This window comes from Sapajus apella, unplaced genomic scaffold (genome assembly GCF_009761245.1).
Source record: "Sapajus apella isolate SASKATOON/1434 unplaced genomic scaffold, GSC_monkey_1.0 scaffold1, whole genome shotgun sequence".
Lineage (NCBI taxonomy): Eukaryota > Metazoa > Chordata > Mammalia > Primates > Cebidae > Sapajus > Sapajus apella.
The window spans coordinates 15,870,037-15,895,086 of NW_022436941.1; the positions used below are offsets into that span (position 1 = coordinate 15,870,037).

General features: G+C 39.7%; 1 protein-coding gene across 4 annotated transcripts in view; it reads left to right on the forward strand.

Annotated features, from left to right (window-relative positions):
* ZNF608 (zinc finger protein 608) overlaps positions 1–25,050 on the forward strand; it is a 115,592-nt gene that overhangs the window by 49,516 nt on the left and 41,026 nt on the right. For all 4 annotated transcript variants that reach the window (XM_032266153.1, XM_032266312.1, XM_032266083.1 and 1 more), the window contains one exon: positions 1,920–2,175. In XM_032266153.1, coding sequence (XP_032122044.1) covers positions 1,920–2,175 — 256 coding nt within the window. The remainder of the gene's footprint in view (positions 1–1,919; positions 2,176–25,050) is intronic.

Consider the following 25,050-nt stretch of genomic DNA (forward strand, 5'->3'; position numbering starts at 1 on the left):
TGCAGTCAATTTACAACTAACTATACAAATTAAGAAGTTGGAAAGCGTGCAAAAAAAACCAACTGGTTTATCATTTTCTTTGGTCTTTTCTTTATTTTTAATTCTGGAAAGTGCTTCTGATCTCAGCCAGTCTTTTAGTGCTAATAAAGACTACGAGGTAGCATTGTTTTTTCCCCCCTTAAATTTCCTCTCTCAGAACCCCTTTGTTCATTTGTCAGCTCAGTTTTAAAATAAGAACTATCAGTGTGAACTTTGATCCACATTAAGCTACATTTACACAAAAGCATAAATCACAGTATCTGGGGCTTGGGGCTGTTAAATGCTTTTCTTTCTTGGGCTCTGTGATCAAGAATGCAGAACAATAAAAAGCGTGGAGCAAAAGAAGTTTTATGGCAGCTTTGAGAGCAGGAAATTAAGTTTTTTTAACATGCAGATGGGTGAAAGGCTGTTCTGTTGCATCTTGGATCACTCAGGCAAATGAACGTCAGTTTATCATTTTAGTAAAATGCAAACTGTAGAAATAGTTCCTACAGTCATATGAACAAAAAGCCCACACAGATGACTGCTTCAGCTGTTTAACTAGGAGCACACTTCCTCATATGACTCTTGAAATACACTCTTTTTTGTTTTGTTTCTTTTCAAAAAAAACCAACAAAGACTATATACTATTATGCTTATAGCCAAGTGACTACTAAAGATAATTTACAGTGGATAACTGGGAATCTGTGAACAGCAGAATAAGGTAGCATTTTACCAGAATGATCTTCGATGTGTCCTTTTTACATATAGGATTTGTTAGCCCACCTGATAATACATGCGAGGTGTCATCCCTTAAATGTAGGCGGTTTCTATGCGCAACATGAAGACATAGGTAATCTGGAGTCCTGGTACAAATGGGCTTTGCATTTGGCATTTTCGCAACCAATCATCAGTGTGAAGGCTCTCTGTAGCAGTCCCAGCAGTTGTGACAATGGGCCAGATGAATGTACTCTTAAGTAGCACATGCATAGCCTTTGGTTTCATTATGGCCAGACTTTTAAACTTTTTGTGACGAAGAACTCCTTTGCTGCTCTCCGGGGGTTAGCGGCGCAAAAGAGATATCATTGCATCACAAGATCTATGGTTGGCTGCGATTTGTATTTCCTATATTTAGAGAGATGGTGGCTGAGCCTTAATCAAACTCATTAGGGATCTTTAGCAGTTTAACCATGGAAGGATTTGTGCATTGGGGAAACTCAAGTTATGTTGATGTTGGGTTCATGCATTCATCTCCCTCCTTGTATGAATTCTGCTAAACTTTACAGTAGAACACTTAATTAGGAGTTGATGCTTAATACATGCAAACAATATCCAGTTTATGTGTTTTGGTGTAGATAATAAAGTTTATATGTTTTATGTATTCAGCAAAGCTAAGATAATAAAGTTTATATGTTTTATGTATTCAGCAAAGCTAATGTATTTTAGTAGTGATTTAATTCATTATGGTTTATAAAGTACTTTGAAAACAATTTTAGTTCATCTCTTAAATTATTAGTGTTTATTGGAGTTTCTCCTTTGGAAAATGTTATAATTTTTTAAGTAAGATTTTGTTATATGTGAGAAGTAGCATTAATTTTGCAAAACATGTTTCATTCACATCTGCTGAGGCTAACAGTTGTCCACTGATGAATTCAGAAGAACACTGAAGGCCTGCTTATGATTCAGGGAGCTAGCTCTCTGTTTACCTTGTTTGGCATGAAAAAAGAAAATGCTCATTTCTATTCTACTTTATATTTTGGCACCATTAAAACACTCAAAGCATATTATAATTGCAAATGGAATTTGGAATGGTGATATATTCTAGAAGTGATATAAGCAAATTGCATTAAAAGGAATTCACAGAATGCAGCACCTCTGCAGTAAGCCTGTCTGTCTTTCAGGTTGACCCCCTGTTTACAGTGCCAGCGCCACCACCGCCGATTTCCAGCAGTCTCACGCCTCAGATTCTACCCTCCTACTTTTCCCCATCTTCATCCAATATTGCAGCACCGGTTGAACAGCTTTTGGTTCGGACTCGTTCTGTGGGTGTCAATACATGTGAAGTTGGAGTAGTGACAGAGCCAGAGTGTCTTGGGCCCTGTGAACCCGGGACCAGTGTGAATTTGGAAGGGATCGTGTGGCATGAAACAGAAGAAGGTAAATACAATTTATTTTTACCTATTTCCCCATGCCCTCTTCCCCACGATGTATTTATGTCCACCTATGAGGAGAATTTGTTTTGTGGTATTCAGAGAGGAAAGAAAAGTGTTTTTTTACACTCTCTGGATTTGTGTTGAAATAAGAGCTGTATTTGTCTTGTGCATGGCTGCTTTTACGTTGTGGATGAGTCGGGTATTTCTAAAAGTGATTTCTCTTCTTTAAGTCCTAACATGGAAGGACTGTGAAAAGCAGGGTCAGGGTTTACTCTTCCCCTAAAAGGTATTGTGGAAATTAGGAAGGGGGATAGAGCTCAAGTTAATTTAATTCTTAGGGTGCCAACCAATGTGTTTGTCTTGCCATGGTGGTTTCTGCGTTGTACAGGCTTATATTTCCCTTCTGAATTGAGCCAGGGTTCTTGCACACAGTGAGGACCATTGTCATGATGTGGTGTGGCCAGTTGGTGCTCAGGAATAATGAGGCCAGGGCCAAAGACTTAAGCCCCAGTTAAGCCGGTCACTTCTCTTCTAGGGCCAGAGACGTAGAACATTTTCTGCTCCTTAACTCGGCAAGCCATTTGGCAAAGGCAATGCATTAGTCACAAGAGAAACAAGGTTCAAAGGAAATGGATCAGGATTAATCTATCATTACTGTTGGAATGTAAATGAGAGCATATGCCATGCTGATAGTCAGTCCAAATCATGGTTGGCCATGTCTCATAGCACAGAATCACCAGGTACAAAGTGTTTCATATAGCCAGTGTCATTAACAAGCCAACCAATGATTGAAAACTGCCAAGGAGAGCTGCCGTGCTCCTTTGGGGAATGAGAAGAGTAGAAGAGCTAAGGGAAGAAGAGTGCTCCAGGATGCTTCAGAGTGCACCAGGGAACAAAGGAAAATGAAGGCGTGGGGGAACTCTTCCCCTGTAAGTTAGATTGGTCAGAGATAAAGGAGATGACAGTCATTGAGATCATGGTTATTTGCCAGAGGAGTAAGGGCAGGATGAGGGTAACAAGAAGGGTCTGAGACTCACAATTATTCATTCGATTCGTCTGAATCAAGGGGAAAAAATTGAGGGCTGCAACTCAAAGGGAGAAGGTGACATGTATTCAAAAGTGGCTGAGTGGATGGGGAATGGGGATATATTGAGGGTAATTGCTGGGCAAGAAGTAGTTGATAAAAAAATAGTTAAAGATAGTGACAAACTGGGGGATGAAAGAAGAGAATAAAATTCAATGAAAATCAGATGACAAGTGTTAAGCATAATACTTAAAAAAGGTAGAAAACGGCTCAAGGTGTTTCAAGATAGAAAGCACAGATTCTTAGAGAACTCTGAATTCTACATATTACATTAGACATAGTCTTGTAGGATATGTTTCATAATTAAATAAAAATATTTGTACCTAGCATTGGTAAGTATAAATTAAGAATATACAAGAAAGAATCAGAGAAAGAGACTGAAAGGAGCTATGGTCAGCTCTTGTTTGCTCAGAGGGAAGGGATTAAAATTTTTTTTTTTTTTTGGCTTTAGAAATTTTTGAGTTTTGGGTCTCTTCTTTCCTTGGACTTTTAATTTGGGTTTTTCAGATATTCTGGGAAGTCATTTAAAACAATACTGTGGAACCACATGGGGAGGAATTGATGTAGAAGGAGCTAGAATGTGTCTCATTTTGCTTGCCTGTTCAGTCACCCTCCAGTACAAGGGGTCCCGTATGGGCAGCAAGCTTCTATCACGTTATTCTCTTGGGCTGTGCACAATTTGCCTTCCCTTAGATTTCCACTAAGGGAAATGGTGGATAAGGCTTTCAAACTGACACTTCAGTGTGAAAAGTCTAAAAAAGGAATCAAGACATTAATAAGGCCACAGTGAATTTGTTCAGGTGCAGATTTTCAGGAACAGAAAGAGTAAGGGTTAATTTCCCTAAACTTGAACATCAGATTTTTTTGTACTTGGAAAATTTACTCATTAGGGTGAAGCGCTGTCTTCCCATTTCTTAGCTGTGACTTAGCACGCCCATCAGTTTATTGCTTGTCATGATTTTATTTATTCAAGTGTGGAGTAGGACTGAGTTCCTACAGTGTGACCTCACTGGGTGGTAGATGCTGTAAAATTAGCCACAGACTTTCTGGAACAGCTACAAAGCTTGGGTTATTTTTCACTTTGCTTAGAAGTCTGCTTAGTTTTGACTTTTAACCTTAGCCTCTTCTCAAAGATAGGATTATTTAGGGAAAAATCGGTGTTTAAAAACTATAGCAGTACCTAAGTTGATGTGGAATTCTGGGCATATGCTTAAAGAGCTGTAAGATATTATTACTACTATTATTATTTGATAGTGATATACATAAAGCCTCACCAGCTCCACTCTGTCTTCTGAAAAATTGGTCTCCTGAGTCCAACGTAGCTGCTTTTATATGTTCTCTGATCCATCCATCTCTGTGGGTATCTGCACATTCATACAACAGACTGATAGCTTTAGAAGGTTTTCAGGCTGTTGGCAGCTCCAGCCTTCTTTTTACTGCCTCACATTTTCCAGGATTTGGAATGTGTGGATGTTTACTGTGGTGACAAGAAGGAGCTGGAGCTGTTAATAGAGTTATTCTTGCTGAATAAACTAAACTTCTGACCTCCAAAGAATTTAAGAACTCGTCTTCGTAAAGGCCTGGGTCATAAGATGTATGTTTAACGTGCAACCATTTGCAAGAGCGTTCCATTTGCATTTTTTCTCACTGCAGCGTGTTTAAAGCTCTTGTACCAATTTAAAAATTAAACCCACTTGACCATTAATTTTTCCCTTTTGGGAAAAACAAAGAGACACACAGAACAAACACATTGGGAGCCAGTTATTTGGCAGAGCTGAAAGAGGGATTCCGGGAGAAGGGGAGGGGAGAGTAAGCTACAATAGTTGTGTGGTATGAGGTTTCACTAACAAAGAGCTTCAAGTCGAGCATTTATAAAACTGTCAGGTGCCTTTGACTAATGTCCTGTAGATGGAGTTGAATCAAACCCCTCGTCCCTGGTATTTTCACTTTGAGAGTATTGTGTAACTTGGTAGTGTTTTCCACAAACCTAATTTGTTACATCTGTTCATATGTGTGTGAAGGTCATATATGTGCGTGTGTTTTAAGATCCTAGAATTGTAAGAGTTCATGTCTGCCCTCTTTGGGGAATATTGAAGAGTACTGTGATTTCTTTGGATGGTGGGGAATAGCAAGACTGGACTAGGAAAACCCCCATTCAATACTTAATTGTTTCCCGTGTTTGGCATTTCTCGTTAGAGGAGGATTCTTTGAGTCATAGTGTTTCCCTTAGTGTTACTGCCAGTACATGAAGTACTGGTTGTCTAAGAACCAAGTTGTGCTCAGGAATAAAGTGTTACTAGTGAAGTTCCCTCTGGAAAAAATTGATGGGTTTCAGATCATGCCTAATAGGAGAGAAAAACTATTACTGCATTTGGATGTTTGATTATTCTACTCTGATCTGTATTCTTTAAGATGAATGCATAGGAGCAATGATGTATTGTACAAAATTACTCACAGATGTTGGAAAGAATTTCCCTAGCATGTATTCCTGCCATTTGGGACACACATGCCTCTGTATGGGCATTTGTTTGCTCTTTAATAAATAAATAAACCAGAAAAAACATGGTATGTATAGCAATGTGTGCAAATAGATATGTGCTGAACTTAGTAGCCTTTATGAATGTGTTTGTTTCTGATTTTTATTGAATTCTGTTTCTTATTGGCTTTTTTTTTTTTTTGGCCTTACCTGAGAATGCACTTGGTTAGGCTGAGAACAATCCGTTGCCATTGTTATGACTCTTATTTACTAATGCTCTGCCTCTCTGTCATTCACAATCCTTTCACTTTCTTACTGGTTATTTACAGCCATTGAAGAAAAAGTGAGAGAAAGAAAACTGGTACTTGCCAAAGACGGTTCTCAGTACTGTGCCTTTGAATCACCTTGAGAGCTTTTTCAGGTGTTTGTTTAGTCTCGGTTGGCATTTTGGTATTGGTGTTTTGTCAAAGTTCCCTAGGGGATTCTAACGTGCAAACAAGGCTGAGAACCACTGTCTCACGGCAAAGAGTGGATGCCCTAGCCCTTTGCAAGTTCCTTGACCTTTTCCATTGAAGGAAGACACATGCATTATTACTTCGCTTTCCCAGGTGTAAAATGGACGTAGGGACTCCTGCTTACCCCACAGTGCAGATAGTGTCTATCGAGATCCTCTGATGAGGGAGCAGGGTTGTTTAATCACTGTGCTGACGAGAAAGAGGGTCTGGCTTTGCTCCTCAACATGAACTGCACAGAGGATTTAAGAGGCTTAACAAACAACTGGTAGTACCACTCTTCCTAATCCATTGACATGGGGAGAGTGGACCTTCCTTTCTGTTGATTTCTCAAATGAGCCAGTTGCATACTTTTCTTTCTGTGTGCCCTCCGCTGAATTATTTTTGAGACATTTTAGAAGCCCATAGTATTAAGGAAAGTTGTTGGCAACTTAAAATAGTGACTATCATTGTAATGAGAAGACTCAGTACCAGGTGTGAGAGGAAGAATGCTGTTTGTATGAGGACCTTCTTCATCTGATGCGTTTTTCAAGGAAGGAAACTGATTTTGGGAATCAATGTTTTCAGGGTAATTAATTGGAGAAAGAAATGATTCTTTTTTTTTTGAGACAGGATCTTACTTCGTCGCTTATGCTGTAGTGCAGTTGTTGTGATCATGGCTCACTGCAGCCTTGATATCCTGGGCTCAGGTGGTCCTCCCACCTCAGCCTCCCGAATAGCTGAGACCACAGGTGCACACCACCACACCCAGCTCTTTTTTTTTTTTTTTTTTTTTTTGTATTTTTTGTAGAGATGAGGTTTTACCATGTTGCCCATGCTAGTCTCAAACTCCTGGGCTCAATCCATCAACGCACCTTGGCCTCCCAAAGTGCTGGGATTATAGTGCACCATCTTACTCAGCCTCAAGCTAATTAGTCAAAAGGCAAATAATCCTTTGTAGTGGAATATGGATCTGTGGTATTGTTATTCTTATTCTGCAGTATTTCCTTAACAATCTTACTGCTGAAAATATAACTTTTCTTTTGAAATTCTGATTAACTTGAGGCGAGATTAAACGTTAATCCAGGCTTACTTTGTATTTGCAGTAACAGCATGGAGTTGGTACAGTACTTTACAGAGTGAAATATTATTTATTGAGGTATGTCATAGTGACTTTATCAGTTCAACTTTGACTCTCAGGAGGAGTAAGAGGTCTGTATTTCGCTACCGTGTCCAAACAGCGGCGATGCTGACAGTGCAGTAACGGGGAACTTGAGATTGAGATGGCTAATAGGCATGCTTCCTATCACTCCTATGCTACGTGGAGATAAATCAGTATCCAGTATGGGAATTGGGCAGGTGAGCATGGCTGTTTACTCACCATGCTAATGAGAAAAAGGGTCAAGGGGTGAGCTTCAACCATGAACTCTACAGAAGTTTTGAGGGGCTGGAAGAACTACTTAGTGCTACTCTGTATTGGCTATGAACTTTCCTCTTGTCTTCCTGGGCCATCTTGCCATGGAAGCTGTCGGTGAAAGTGTGGATGGTCCCTCGAAGTTCATCATCCTCTGCAGCAGTGCAGCTCAGGGTAGCAGTGAACTTCCAAAGTACACAAGTGCTACCCACTTTCACGTGGAAAGGGCAACCCAAATAGCAAATCAAATTGACTGGACCATACACCATCTTAGTTACCTCTGACGATTCTGAGTACAATGATGAAAAAAAAATCTTTTTAGTAAAAATAAAATGGAATTAAGGATGTATAACGAGAAACAAAATTCATCAAGGTATTTTCATTTTAAGATTGATGAAACAAACGTTACCAGCTTCACAGAAAAATATGGAAGGTAAAAAAAATGGAAGACAGGACTTCACATAGGCATACAATAGACAGTCAATAAAGTGTACTGAATGGGGAGAAAGGAAGGAAGGAAAGAATTGTCCTGGGTTCTGTGCCATTTTCCTGGATTTGAGGTAATGCCGCTAAATTTGGATGTGATGAGTGATTGTGTATTTTGTTGGAAAGCAACAACATAGACTGTCACTTTATCTCTTGTCAATGTGAAAAACAAGCTGCTGTTGAATAGGATTCAATTTAATGTTTTTAGATCAAATATTTGTTTTTTGGTGTCATTTGTGTATATATTTTGGTGGTAACTTAGGTGCTAAGTAATGAAGCAATAAGTTTAAAATTCACTGTGTAAAGACATTGTTACCTCTTTTTTTGTATTGGTTGAGATTGTAGCCAGGTTTATTCTTATATGCGAATGTATAATGGAAAAGTTTAGTTTTTTTTTCTTAGGACTTAGGTATAGTAAAAGATGTAAGCACTATCTTGTAATATTTGTGTGTATGTGGTGTTGTTCTGCTTTTTAATCTTCTTCCTGTAAAGAGGAATTAGTAAGAAAATCTTGAGTGTCTTAGTATTATAGTGACTTTGAGCCAAAGATATATTTTCTAATTACAAAATGGAAATAGTCTCACTGGTTGCAAAGAATAGTTTGTTGTCCTAGGTAGGCATTTGATTCAAATATTTCACTAACATTTAAAAAATAAGCTCTCATAGCAGCTTTATTGAGATATAATTCACATAACTTATAATCTACCCACTTAAAGAGTATAATTCAGTTTTTTTTGGTATATTCAGAGTTGTTCAACCATCACTACAATTCATTTCAGAAAATTTTTATCATCCTAAAGGAAACCCCGTATCCATCAACAGTCACTCCCACTTTCTCCAGGCCCATTTTGTTGATTTTTACATCATTGTCCTTGATTCTTTGTTGTTTTCATGTGTAAACGTGTATGTTTTGTGGATCGTAGAAGGGACTGGTTTGTTGAGTACTTACTTTGTGCCAGGTGTTGTGCTAGGCATGCTTGTCAGGTCATGATTTCCTTTAATCCTCAGAACCAAATCCAAAGTAAGCCCACTGTCGTGATCTGTATTTTAATAAAGGAGACTTAGAAAGGGATTCACCTATGCCAGGTGGCACACCTGGCAAGTGGGAGAGAGTCTGACTTTGAACACACTGTGGTTGGACTTTCAGAGCCCTTGCTCTTCACACAATTCCTGGGTGTTCTGGATTTCTGTCTACCCCTTCACAAAAGTTCCTGTATATTTTACAAAGTGCTCTTTGGAAAGGGAGTCAAATGTGATGTAATAACTGGAGTTTATTTTTAAACACAGAATGATAGGAATTTCTTTATACTTCTAGCATCTGATTTTGGCAGTAGTATTTGAATCAGCTTCAGCTGGGTTGATGTATATAAACCATCACTTTCAGCCCCACTATGCTGCGAGCTTCTTAAGTGCACAAATTCCATCTGTTTTGTTCACTGTTGGCTCCCCGGCGCCTGGCGCAGAGTAAACGTGCCATACATATTTGTTGAATGTTGAGTAAATTCGTGGAACAAAGTGATACGGTCTTGATACCTGTTTGAGTAGTGTAGCTTTCTAGTCAGGAATATGTTACTTCTAAATTAAGTTTGGTCTAGATAATTGAAAATAGAGAAATCTACTTTGCCATTGATATAAAAAAATCCATTATAAAATCTCATTACATTTTATTATATTTCAGCTTTCAACCTTGTTATTGTTAGATTAATCTGCCCAAAAAAAGATGAACAAAATATTTGACATACTTTTTCCCTTAAATCATTCATATCCTCAATATGGTTTTTATTTTCTGATTATAAAAGGAATACATGGCATTTTATGAGATTCGGGAAAAAAAGTAAAAACGTAGAAGGGAACAAAATCTATAATCTCACAATTTTGGTGACCACTTAATATGTTAATTCTCTTTCTTCCTTCCTTTCTTTCTTTCTTTCTTCCTTTCTTTCTTTCTTTCTTTCTTTCTTTCTTTCTTTTCTTTCTTTCTTTCTTACTCTAGGCACAGTGTTGTACAGCAGGTCTCTAATCATTTTGAAAAACTAAAACTTTGTACCTGTTAAGCAGCAATTTCCCCTTTTTCCCACCCACAGTTGCTGATAACCACCATTCCCCTCTGTTTCTGCCTGGCCAACTACTTTAGATACTTCATATATGTGTAATGATTATGTAACTGGCTTACTTCACTTGACATAATATCCTTAAGGCTCTTGCATGGTGTCACATATGACAGGATGTTCTTTTAACATGCTGAATAATATTCCAGTGTGTGTCTCTTCCTCAATAATATTCCAGTGTGTGTCTGTTCCTCATTTTCTTTTTTTTAATTTTTATTTTTTGAGATGGAGTCTCACTCTGTTTCTCAGGCTGGAGTGCAATGGGGCAATCTTGGCTCATGTAACCTCTGCCTCCTGGGTTCCAGCGATTCTCCTGCCTCAGCCTCCTGAGTAGATGGGATTATAGGAACATGCCACCACGCCCGGCTAATTTTTTGTATTTTTAGTGGAGGCAGGGTTTCACCATGTTGGCCAGGCTAGTCTCGAACACCTGACCTTGTGATCTACTTGCCTTGGCCTCCCAAAGTGCTGGGATTACAGATGTGAGCCACTGTGCCTGGCCTATTCCTCATTTTCTTGATCCATTCACCCATTGATGGACACTGAGTTTGCTTCCATATGTTGGCTATTTTGAATAATGCTGTGATGAACGTGGGGATACAGACATCATTTCAAGATCCTGATTTCAATTTGGATAAATAACCCAGAAGTAGAATTGTTATCTTTTGATTTTTTAATAATAGCTGTCCTAACAGGTATGAGATGGTGTCTTATGGTTTTGGTTGCATTTCCTTTGTGGTTAGTGATGCTGAGCACTGAGCATCGTCACACATACTTGTCGGCCATTTGTGTGTCTTTGGAGAAAAGTCTATTCAAGTGTTCCACCAAACCCCACCTTTAGAAAAAATAAATAAATAAAAGAGGCAGGGTCTTGCTCTGTCACCCAGCCTGGAGTGCAGCCTCAAACTTTTGGGCTCAAGTGATCCTTCTGCCTCTGTCTCCCAAGTAGCTGGGATGGGCCTACAGACGTGTGCCACCATACCTGGCTAACTCTTTTGTGGAGGCGGGTACTCACTGTGTTGCCCAGGCTGGTGTTGCACTTCTGGCCTTGAGTGATCCTACCTTCTTGGCCTCTCGAGTTCCTGGGATTATAGCAAATAACAAATAACCCAGTGAAAAGTTGTGTAAAATGGGGCAGTTGGGTGAGCCACCTGGCCCCATTTTGCACACATTTTCATTGAGTTATTTTTAAAATATTTTTTGCTATTGCTTTGAAGGAGTTCCTGTTTTGGATATTAACCTTTGTCAGAAACAGAGTTTATAAATATTTTTCCATTCCTTTTTTTTTCACTTTGTTAATTGTCTCCTTTACTATGTGGAATCTTTTTAGTTTCATATACAGCTAGTGCTCGACTTACGACCATGATTGGTTCCGACAGACCGGTCGTAACACGATTTGGTCGTAAGTTGAGTAGGCTATATGCACGCGGAGATGGTAGTGCTTCCGGAAGCTGGTCCGCACTGTCGTACGCCCAGCTGGGCAACGTTTGCACTGCCAGACGCGGAGCAGTCGTAAAGTCGAATGGTCGTAAGCTGCATAGGTCGTAAGTCGATCAATACCTGTAGTCCCACTTGACTATTTTTGCTTTTGTTCCCTTTGTCTTAGTGTCTTTATTGAGATCATTCAGTGGATAAGGTTTTTTTTGTTTGTGTTTTTATAGAGGTGGGGTCTCACCATGTTGCCCAGGCAAGGCTTGAACTCCTGGGTTCAAGTGATCATCCTGCCTTGGCCTCCCAAAGTGCTAGAATTACAGGTATGAACCACTGTGCCCGACCTGGTTACACTTTTTAAAAAGGCTGCTTTGTAAGAGCAGTTTTAGGTTCACAGAAAAATTGAGAGGAAGGTACAAAGACTTCCCACATATTCTTTGCCCTCCCCACACATGCATAGACTCTCCATTATCAGCATTCCCCACCAGAGTGGTACATGTGTTACAGTTGATGAATCTAATTGACACACCATCACCCAAAGCTCATAGTTTATATTATATTAGGTTTTGCCCATGGTGTGATACAATCAGTGAGTTTAGACAAATGTATAATAACCTGTATTCACTATGTAGTTCTATACAGTATGTGCACTGCCCTAAAAATCTTCTGTGCTCCACTTATTCACCTCTCCTTCCCCCATCCCTAGCAACTAGTGATGTTTTTATTGGCTCCATTGTTTTGGTCTTTCTAAAATGTCATGTTGTTGGAATCATTCTGTAGACATTTCAGATTGGCTTTTTTTTATTTTCTCAGACGAAGCCTTGTTCTGTCACCCTGGCTGGAGTGCAGTGGTGCAATCTCAGCTCACTGTAACCTCTATGAGTTCAATCAATTCTCCCGCCTCAGCCTCCTAAGTAGCTGGGATTACAGGCGCCTGCCACCACACCCAACTAATTTTTGTATTTTTAGTGGAGACGGGGTTTCACCATGTTGGCTAGGTTGGTCTTGAACTCCTGATCTCATGATCCATCCACATCAGCCTCCCAAAGTGCTGGGATTACAGGCATGAGCCACCGCTCCTGACCAGATAGGCCTCTTTTACTTGCAATATGCATTGAAGTTTCTTCCATGCCTTTTTGTGGCTGGATAACTCATTGCTTGTGAGTGCTGAATGTTATTTCATTGAGTCTGGATATATCACAGTTTATTTGTCCATTCACTCCTGAAGGACATCTTGGTAACTTCCAAGGTTGGCAGTCATTAATAAAGCTGCTGTAAACATCCATATGGAGGTTTTTGTGTGGACATAAAGTTTTTAACCGCTTTGGGTAAATAGCAGGGAGTGCAATTGCTAGATCATCTGATAAGAGTATGCTTCATTTTGTAAGAACCTCCCAGACTGTCTTCTGAAAAAGTAGCAATACTGTTTGGCATTCTCACCAGAAATTTGGTGTTGTCAGTGTTGTGGATTTTGACCATTCTAATGAGTGTGTAGTGGTATCTCATTGTTTTAGTGTGAATTTCCTTGACAATATGTATGCAGAGCCACTTTGCAAGTACTTACCAGGCATATGTATATCTTTTTTGATGAGGTATCTGTTAAGGTTTAGGCTTTTTTTTTTTTTTTTTTTTTTTTTGTTACAGAGTTGTTTTCCTATTATTGAATTTGAAAAGGTCTTGGGATATTTTGGAGACATGGTTTTACTATGTCACCCACACTGGATTACAGTGGTGTGATCATAGCACATTGCAACCTTGAACATTTTGACTGAAGCCATACTCCCGCCTCAGCCTCCTGAGTAACTGGGACTACAGGTGTGCAGCACCACACCTGGCTAATTAAAAAATAATTTTTTTTTTTCCAGAGACATGATCTTGCTCAGTTGCCCAAGCTGGAGTGCAGTACTACAATCATAGCTCACTGTAATCTTGAACTCTTGGGCTCAGATGATCCTCCCACCTTGGCCTCTCACTTGATCTTAGCCCAAAGACTGAGATGCACTCCATCACCTTGGCCTCTCAAAGTACTGGGTTAGAGGCATGACCTACTATGCCTGGTCTTTAGTTTTTCTAATACAGATCTTATACGTGTTTCTTTTACTTTTACATTACCTAAGTATTTCACCTTTTGAGTTGCTAATATAAATATTATTATGTTTTTAATTTCAAATTTTACGTACTCATTACTCGTATATAGGAAGTTGATTGACTTTTGTATATTAACTTTATATCCTGCAACCTTGCTATAATTTCTTAGTCATTCTAGGTAGATACACTTTAAAGTGTTGCCTTCTTTTAATCTTAACATTAAAACACAAGCATTTCTGATGTTATTAAAACACTCTCTAGGAAGCATTTTAAAAAACATCAAATATTCCATGGAGTGGACACACCAAAGCTTAATTTAAATTCCATTAACAATGGATATTTACAATTGCTTTCAAATTCTTAGACAAATATAAATAGCATTACATAATATATTTCTGTGTATGAAGGTTTTTTGTTATGTTTTATGAATTTGGAATTTTTATTCTGGGATCAATGTTCAGGAAACTGAATTGCTGAGTCAAGGTATACAAACATTTCTAATGTAGTGGAAACATATATTGCCTAACTGCTTTCTCCGCGAGTTGTACCAGTTTATACTTCCTGGATTAGAGTGCACGTCTCAGTTATCCTTTCCAACTTAGGACTTGCTGATATTTTGATGACAAAGGGGATGAAGCTGCAAGCCAGAGGTATAGCTGTCAATGTTCATATCCAGGGTCCTACCCTAGGTAGAAAGGGAATGAGACTTTCTCCTCATAGTAAAAATCAAAGTTGTTCAGGAAGAGAAAGCAAGAGCGCAAGTGATGCTCCCAGGAGACCACATGGCTGGGCGCTGCCTCAATGGAGGGCTTTGCTGGGGTGACAGAAAGGTTTGGATTTAACTTCCGCTTGTGTCTAGAATGACTTTTACAGCTCTTTCTTTCCCAGGTGAACGAAGTTAAAAGAGACTTTTAAATATGAAGAATTCAAACACTCGAGGGAGAAAATTAGTCTGTCAAGCATCCATGCTGAACTGGAAGGAATCTGATTTACTTGTGTTTCTGTCTCTGTAAACAGTTTCTTTTGGATTCTGCTTTTTCACGGTAAAGAAGGATGAAGGACAGGATTTTCCAGAAAACCCTTTGCATCTCATGATTTGTTTGTAGTATATAATTTGTCACTTGATGTATGCAGTGTGCAGTTTTCCCCGGCATGTCCAAGTGCTGTCCTGCCCCCTGCCACTGCTATTTCCTCTCTTAGTTTCTTTTTCCTTGGCTTCTTCTCTGTATCAAACTACAGCCAGAGGAAGAACCATCGAGGTCGTTTTTTAAAGTAATATCTACGAAAGGATTCCTATATGCCTTTCTGGGGCCTTTCTGTTCTCAAATAAGTTTGGCTGGTATTTTCCTGGCAAAAGGAAAATAGGTATAATATGAGAGAAGGCATATCATGGATTTTCAAAAGCTGTTCTCAGCAAAGAAATTAGGCGGAATTGGGCTCGTGGGCACAATTGTAGGGTATCTAGCAAAGGCTGACTTAACCCAGTCAGGAGACCCAAGAAGGCAGAAAAGTGCTGTGAGGCAGGCAAGATGCTTACTGCTCATTTGATAATTTCTTGTAATTGAATAGGAAATTAAGCAATTATACACACACACACACACACACACACACGCACGCACGCATGCATACGTACACACACACACACACACACACACACACACACACATATATACACATTATACCCATATATATTCATTTCATAATTAAGTCTTCAGACCCAATACATGTAATTGAGACCCTTTCACAGTATTTCAGACCTTGGACATTAGCGATATGGCTGTTTCCTTTATGTGACACATGACACATTTGGTATGTCTGGACAATTAAGCACTTTTGCCTGGAGAACCTTCTTTTTCTCTGTCAACACCATCTACTTAGCATTTTCTCATTTATGGAGAAGATTCCCATAACTAGGCCCATTATTCTTATGGAAAAAGTGAGGTACAGACTATCGAAATAAAACGACTGTGGGAAGTGTGTTCTTTCTGGATTTCTAGTTTTTTTTTTTTTTTTTTGAGATGGAGTTTCCCTCTTGTTACCCAGGCTGGAGTGCAATGGCGCGATCTCGGCTCACTGCAACCTCCGCCTCCTTGGTTCAGGCAATTCTCCTGCCTCAGCCTCCTGAGTCGCTGGGATTACAGGCACGCGCCACCATGCCCCGCTAATTTTTTGTATTTTTAGTAGAGACGGGGTTTCACCATGTTGACCAGGATGGTCTCGATCTCTTGACCTCGTGATCCACCTGCCTCGGCCTCCCACAGTGCTGGGATTACAGGCTTGAGCCACCGCGCCCGGCCTTGGATTTCTAGTTTTATTTGAAATTATTAGTCGTTCCTAGTTTTGAGTCTGTTTATGTGTGCATGAATATAACTAGCTATTTAAAAAATATTCTATGAGGTAAATAAATAAACATTTGCTTGTCCATTTGAGGTTTTGACTGAAATGTGGAAACTTAATTCGGCTTATTGAGTGAAATGTTTTTAAAATTTAATATTCACCAAATATTTTTATAACAACACCCCAAATGTAATTTCCAACCATACATTTCTATACCAGGGAAAAAAAATGACCCACTACTTCCTGTGCCTCAGAGAGTCAATGCCTCGTATTCTCCTGGCTCAGTGGGCAGTTTTGATCCTGCCAGCTCTTTGAGAACTCACCTGTTCATTTGTACAGTTTGTATACTGTCTTGTAGATGTCTTCCTGATATCCATGTTGACAGACAACTTTTGAAGTTACTCAAGTTGACAGAGCTGACTGAAAACATTTAATGTGTCTTATTTCACTTGAGCAGCCGCAGAGGCCAACTTGTTTAAAGAGAACCTGCAAAAGCCGCTTTCCTCAGCTTCATGAGAAGACCTAGTCACTCTGCAGAATATGAAAAGCCATCCAGTTCCAGACAGGGCACAGAGTACACATATAAAATTATTTATTGTCCAGACAAATGTGTGCGTCGGTATCAGGAGCACAGAAGAACCGTATAGCCGGGACTGGGGCATTGGCTTGGCACCCTCTTGAAGCTGGCTGCAGTAAGCAAGCATGTAAGAGTCACTTTCAGTTCAAAAAGTCTTTAAATACTCAAGGGCAGACATATTAGGAGGCCATAGACCAGGAACCAGGACAACCTTGTAGCACCATGTTGAACTTGTCTCTTCCATAGACTCCTGCCTGACAGGGTGACTGAAGAGCATTGTCACATTCACAGCGATAGGTAATCTAATGGGATTAAGGAAATGGAGGGTCAGTTTCCAAAGAAGCAGAATAGAGTGAGCTACTTAAAATTATATTGGTTGCACATTAATCTTCAATGATTCAGAAGCAGAGCATTACCTTAAATTTCCCAGTCAGTTACTAGAGAATCCCTAAAGTATACACCCTCTAGGAAATCTCACTTTATATTTGGCTTTTGAATTAAAAGTCTTCTTAAAATAAATATCATCAGCCATACCAGTCCTCCTTAGCTTGCAGTTTCTTGCAAGTAGCACATTTCCAAGTATGGGAATTTCAGCAAAGCACATCATATGTTGAGTGTGACTGTTAAGTATTTGAGGCTGTAATTTAGCATCACCATCTTTATTTTCTCACAGTGAAGAAAATGAAGTATGGGGGAATCTATGACTTGCATAGACATCGAGGCAGAGTCCAAAGGAGAATTGAAAGTACAGAGCTCTGTGGCTCTAGTGATGGCTTGGGAGGGATCTGGTTGTTCTGCCCGCAAACACCCACCTCAAGTTTTCAGGATCAGGTGGGCTGGTATGTACTGAGTTCCTCCTCTGGAGAATGAGACTGGTAGCTAAGTCAGATCCCCTGGGGTCTGCTGATAAGTTGCTATTGCTGTTGTTTTTCCTCTAGAGTTGACTCTACCCTGACTACTTCTGATCAGGAGAGTCAGGCTTTATACTACGCTTTACCCAAGGGAGATGCTAAATACTCTACCAACGGATATGCAACTGTGACTTCCCGGCATTACTCAGGGTAAATTGTGTGTTTTGGAAAGTAGAAAGAGTAGTCTGGTGTTCACAGAGGAATATTAGGGGATTGTCAAGGAGCCTAATTTTGTGGTGTTCTTTCACTCTGTGAATTCTGGCAGTGCAGCTTGCTGTGGTTCAGTGTTTTGTGTCATTCCTCTGTTCATTTCATTCTGATCATTAATGAAAATCAACAAAAGTGTAGCACGAGTGTCAGGCCAGTTGATAGACGTAGTACAATTGATTAGAGCCCAAAATGAAAACATTAAGATCACTTGAAGGCAGCCAAAGCCTTACTTCTATTACATATGAACTTCTTTTCTGGATCCATGAATAGTGAAAAGTATCTGGAGTTGACAGTACATGACTACAACAGCATGTGAGAAGTTATTTGCCTTTATAACCCCTCATGACAACTAACCAAAAAGTGCATTTATATTTCATACAAAACATTGTGTTTATTTAGACCCTCTGAAAGGGCGGGATTGTACAAATCAAGAAGCATCTGTAATATTGTGCTTAAAAATTCTTTTTTGTTCTTTTGGCTGCAGTAGTCTAACATGTAGCCATTTTGCAGATTTTTAAAATGTATTGTTGCAGAATCCTCAAGAGTTCGTGGTATTTCAGTCATGACATCTATTGGACAAACCGTTTTTGAAAAATGACCTGTAGCTAGACCATGAGAAAAACCGAATTAAAACAAAATGGCATAATGGCTGTAACTTTGAGATTACTATAGTGTACTGATTTTAAAAGAAGGGAAAAGGGAGACCAGTTAAAAGGAAAAGGAAAACTAAGTAACTGGTAAACTTCCGTGGGGAACTCTCACTTCCCACTATGCCCATTTGTTATAAAAATATATGGACATATAATGACTTGATGAAGTGGTTTCAGAGTATTCCTGTTCCGTCCTCTCATTTTGCTGACATTATCCCCCATTCACTGTGAAAACTAATGCATTTTATGTAACCTGAGTATGATGTAGTTCAGAAATGCCTTAGGACTTGATAAGGTACGAGGGAAAAGAAGAACACTGGAAAACAGCACGGATCAGGTGTCAGGAGCCATACCAGTCCTCCTTAGCCTGCAGTTTCTTGCAAGTAGCACACTTCCAAGTATGGAATTTCAACAATGTCATCTGCCTTTTCTTACCATCTAGCTGTGTTTCCAGGCTTGGCCTCCCTTTCTTCATGTGTATAGTGAAGGGGTGGAGGTTGGAGTACATAATCTCTTGGAAGACACCTGAAAATTCAGGTAGCAAAGGAGTGTTAAGATATTAGAGTGTTCTTCATGGCACAGTCAGGTAGCCAAGGAGTGTAAAGGTCTTAAGGTGTTCTTCATGGCAGCATCATTTCAGACTTAAAGGATTCTAAACAAAATTCTTAGCAAATAGCCCTGATGGCATTACCCATAGTGCGAAGTCCTGTTGAACGAGTAGGCGTGACTTGAGTCTCCAAAAACAGATCTATTTCTAGGATTCTTTCTTTACTCAAATCATTTATTAAGTTAGTAGCACTTCTGCAGGTAAAGCGGGGTCTGGTTTGATTAGGCTGACACTTATTTTATGCTCTGATACACTCCAAAGAAGAATGAACCCATTAAAGACATTATCTGGTAAGATTCCTAAGAGGTAGAGTGTTACCAGTTTCATTAGCAGATTTTGGAATCCCTGGTCGAATGTGCCTCTACAAGATCCAATTACTTCTAGTGCTACTTATATATACCTTGTATTAAGAGTCCTTAAAATGCTCAAAAACCATTGTGAAATATAGGATTTATGGGATGCATGAGAGTTAACACATAAATGCAGTTGAATTTTCTTTTTAACTTTTATTCAGGTTATATGTATATGTAGTTTAAAGAGCCACATAGCTCTGTAAGGCCCATCACAAAGAACAGTAGTTTCGTATTTCATCTTTCACTTCACCTAGTTTCTGTTTTCCAGAGGCAACTCACTAAACTCTTTTAACTGGCATTTTTCTCTTTGTTTTGAAAACACATGTTTATATGGATATTTCCATATAAATATCCATATAATATCTGTTTATTTTTCAGTTTTAGGTATTTTATAGTAACTTCTTATTATGGACGGTAATGATTTAGCTCCCTTATTCACCCTCTCCTCGAACAAATACATCTTACCACCACCTACACTTTCGATAGTTATAAGTTAGGAGCTCTTCATTGCTATGTAACAAATTATTCTAGAAGATAGTACCTTAAATAACAAACATATCTCGCAGTTTCCATGGGTCAGGAGTCTGGAGGCAACTTAGCTGGTGCCTCTGGCTCAGGTTGTCTCAGAAGGTTTCAGTCAAGCTGTCGGCAGGTACTACTGTCAGCTGAAGACCCCATCCAGTGGAGATGAAGGAGCCACTTCTAAGCTTCCTTACATTGTTTTTGGCAGGCTTTAATTCCTCACGGGCTATTGGACTTGCTATGCCACATGGGCCTCTCCATAGGACTGCCCACAACATGGCAGCTTGCTTCCCAGCAAGATCACACACACAACACACACACACACACACACACACACACACACACACAGCACACACACACACACACAGAGAGAGAGAGAGAGAGCACAAGAGCGAGTGAGCACACCCAACCCAAAATGGAATCTGTAGTATTTAAATAACATAATGTTAGAAATGAGCGCTCATTACTTCTGTTCATTGTAAGTAAGTTTAGCCCACACCCAAGGGAGGCATCACGCAAAGGTGTGAATACCAAGAGGCAGTGGTCGTTAGGGGCCATCTTAGACGCTGTCCACCACAAGTAATTATGGTTAGGTCTGTATTCACTGTTTACTTTATGGCTATATAGCTATTATTTCAGCACAGCCATGTGCTGTGATTACCTTTTCTGATCCAACTATTTTCCAAGAGTTAATAATTAACTTTTTTGTTTGCTTAGTGTTCTGTGCATCCAAAATGACTCACCATTAACTGTCATGCCAGAATTATATGTAAGTTGCTTCTCAGTATGTTGAAATGCATCAAGTATTCGTTCTATACATTTTATCTTTTGGAATAGTTTCTCCCAGAGTTTTCTGACCTTTTCCAGTCTGGACTGATTGCTTAGGCATTATTCATAGCTATAAAAATCTGAATCTCTTTTGTATACCATTGTGAAGATGCCATTGCCTCTTATATTGGGCACCCTATTTCCTGACTATGTACTCATCTCTCTTGGTCTATCCCTTCATTTTGGTGGGTGCACATTTTCCAGTAGCTTCCTGAAGAGGGGTTTGTGGGAAGGTAAAATTTTGAAAGCTCAGATTGTTTAAAAAATGTCATGCATAAAAATGTCTTCTGTCTACCCTCATGCTTGATTGATAATGTGGTTACATGAAGAACTGGTTGAAAATCATTTTTCTTTAGACTTTTGAAGATTATGCTCCTTTGCTTTGAGCTCCCCAGTGTTATCTCTAAGGAGTCCAATGTCATTTCTGATTTCAGATCTTGTATTTGATACCTACTGCTCCACACCAGAAACTCATCTTTTCTTTGTTTCCAGTATTCTGTCATATGTCAGTGCCATCCCTTAGCATGAGTCTTTTTTTAAGGCAGGGACTTGTTCTTTCACCCAGGCTAGAGTGAGTAGCATCGTCCTAGTACACTACAGCTACAAATTCCTGGGCTTAAGGGATTGTCCTGCCTCAGGCTTCCAAGTAGCTGGGACTTATGTCCTGCACCAATGTGCTAGGCTAATTTTTTTTTTTTTTTTTTTTTTTTTTTTTTTTTTTTTTTTGTAGAGATGTGCTCTTCCTAGGAGTTTAAGGGTAGTCTTGAACTCCTGGCCTCAAGTGATGCTCCCAGCTCAGCCTCTGGAGTTGCTGGGATTCTTTCTTCTTTTTCTTTTTTTTTTTTAGAGGCGGAATCTTGCTCTGTTGCCCAGGCTATAGTGCAGTGGCACTATCTATGCTCACTGCAACCTTCACCTCCCTGATTCAAGTGACTCTCCTGCCTCCTGAGTAGCTGGGATTACAGGTGCCCGCCACCACACCTGGCTAATATATATTTTTTTTCTATTTTTAGTAGAGATGGGGTTTCACTACGTTGGCCAGGCTGGTCTTGAACTCCTGACCTCAAGTGATCTGCCTGCCTCAGCCTCCCAGAGTGCTGGGATTACAGGCATAAGCCGCTATGCCCGGCGTGGGATTCTTTTTTTTAACCTGTTGGGCTGAGTGTGGTTCTCTCATTGAAAATTCAAGGCCTGTAGTTTTGGAAATTTTATAGATATATTTCTTTGGAAAGGATGTAATTTTCATTTCCATGCTCTCACTCTTTCTTTCTGGAACTCTTTTTATGTAGAAGCTGAACCTCCTGTACCAATCTTCCTTTCTGATCTTTTCCCTTCTGTTTCAAAACTCTGGTTTATATGCATTTTGTATTTTCTGATTTGGGGAGAGTTTTTCAAATTTATCTTTGTTTTTTTCATTTCCCGCTTATAGTTTTTACTTCTAAAAGCTTTTTATTTTCTTTTTTAGTTATTGGCATTGTTCTCTTAAAAAGCCTTCTATTCTGGTTTCAAGAATGAAGCATCTCCTTATTTCTCTGAAGATATTTAGCCTTTCTTCTTCTTCTTCTTCTTCTTTTTTTTTTCAGCACTGCTTTTAATTCCTCTAAGTTTCTGTTTTGTTTGTGTGTGTGATTTGTCATCTGTATTTTACGTTGGAGAATTTCCTCAAATGCTTATAACTGTTGGCTGTCTGCTTCTATGAGTGGTGTGCTGAGAAGTTTGAAATTCTGCATGCTTCAGTAGAACTGGTTGATGGTATAGGCAGACCTGGATAGATTGTTTCTGTAGAGTTGCAATTCCCATATTCCTTTTCTATTGCTTTGATCAGTATTCCCAGAAAAGGCTTGGCTGATTTCCTGGCAACCAACTTTCTTGGTGCCAGTTTTGGAAAAAAAAAAAAAAGAGAGTGAACAGCATTCGCTCTTTATTATATAAACTTTATAAACTTTGACTTAAATTTTCCCTTTTTTTTTTTAAGTGGCTATAATATAATCCCCATTTTACAAATGAGAAAATTTTGAGAGCTTTAAGCTCCTTTGTCGCAATTTCTTCGTAGCTATCATTCCACGACCTAAAATTGAGATAATTTCAGTCACTATGGAATGTGCCATCATAATTATCCTTCCACATAGATCTAGTCACTTAATGTATCATTATTGTGGTTTGCTTGGCTTTTTTTTTTTTTTTTTTTTTTTTGATGTGGCTTCAGCAATGCTTGGTTTTCAGAAGACTCTAAGTTTGGGACTTAAAACAGCAGCATGTGAATGGGCCAGGCTCCCCACAACCCAGCCCTACCTCCCTCCCTTATGGGTCCTTGCCAGATCATTATCTTAGGCTGGAGCTCTGTTTTTATCTTTACGTATCAACATGAGCTGTTCACCAAGCTGATTTTCACAAACGCTTCCAATGTTGACCAGCCCTTTAATACCTGCACATCTGAGAATCAAAGTCCCAGGAAAAGACAGATCTCATAAGCACTTCCCTTCTACAAGGGACAGATGCGTGGAAAGCACCTCAATTAAAACCAAGGTACACTGTTGTGCTCTGTGGTAAAACCAAGGTGGCAGGGTGTATTCCCCAGACCCCAAAACACTCTGCTCACTTAGCCAAAGCACATTCAGTCACCTGTATTTTCAAGTTCTCCTTCTCAGCCTAGAAAGGTGCCTTTTTCTTCAGGCCATCTGCTTCAGAATAATAAAAGGTACTTGCCTACCTTCCTTGAGCAGAGACTGTAAAAGGTGATTTTAAACATTGCATTGATAACTTATTCTGAGGCAGGGATTTTTCTCTCTCTTGTCCATGAATGTAGCCCCGGTGCACAGCACATTGGCAGCTACCAATAAATATGTGTTGTCTGAATGAATGAATGAATGTGAATGAAAAGGAAGTCAAGTGAAGTCATGACCTGACTTCAGCCTGACTAAAAACAATCTTCCCACTTCTGCCCCCCATCCCTCCCATGTTGCTCAAGTCCTACGCAGGCACTCAGAGGGAGCTTGTTGCCTGGAGTCTGTGCTGTTCTGCCAGTTGAGTCAATGGGTGACAGGCAGTAAACTGAAAGCAACGTTTTTATATCCTTAAAAGTGCTATCTCTGAGGAGCACAGTTTGTAATGTGGGAGGGAAAAGAAGCCTCCTTTCAGATGGCGGGCTTGATGCAGTCAAAGCTGCTAATTTGTTTTCAGCTTCAAGGAGATTTAGAGCCTTGGCCTCTCCAGCAGTAGCTCACAGTGGAATTGTTTTCTTGCTCCTTCATGTAAGTCTACTGCACAGCAATACGAAAGGCTGGGGTGTTTACTGAAGTGGCAGGACCAAATTCTTCTTTTTGCAGACAGACCCAGAGGTTTGTTGCCCAGGACTTTTCTGACTTAATGGTGTACTCTTGGGAAAATTACACCAATCTTTTTTCGTATCTGAGGGCACCCACAGAACAGCCCACAGGAAGGAGCACTAGAGTCCAATCACTTACCTGCTGGGAAAGGAACAATCAGAGGGATAGCTTTTGGCTCACGGGCCCTGGTCAGAGCTATCATAAGCCCTGGCAGAAGTAGACAGCATACAAAGGAAACACACATCAACTAATGTGCACCCTCAGAAAATGCTAGCCAGACTCAAACCTTTGGCAAGTCACACCCCTGGCTTTGCCTGCCAGTCTAGATGTGAGTATGGGAACGGAGATGGCAGCCCATTGTGGTGGGAATGGCCGTTCCAAGTTGGCCTTTTCTGGCCTCCGGTTAAGTCCCGTCTGTTTAGACTATATTTACAGGAACTTATCAGTGGCACTTATAAGGGGAATATAAAAAAAGAAACTCTGCCAGGTGGTTCTATTTATGTACTCTTGGTCAGCCCTTTCATTATTATGCAGATTTCCGTGTTAATTAGATTAATTTTAGCCTCTTACAATTTGCTGGGATTTTTGTCCCAAAGTGGAGGCCTTTGGGTACTGAGAGTTGAGGTTTTAACATTTCTTGGTAATGCCTGGATCAACATTCTAGGAATGGCTTCATTGCCAGCTTTCCTTTTTTGGCAGTGGAAAAGGCATGAATAATGCCTTCTTTGAAGCTTTAAGGCACACAATAAGCTAAGAACTCTCTAATTGTGCTTTATAAGCTGAAGGGGCTGGCTTACGGGCAGCATTTGAACAAACTTCTAGTCACCATAATTTAGTAAGGGTTGGCTGCCAAAAGCCATGTAAGGCTTTATTTGATCCATTTATGAATTAAGAGCCTGCAGTAAATTAATTACCATATATTGGGGCTAATAAAATCTAGCAGGATGAGAACGCCTTTGGGTTCATCTGCAGAGAGGAAT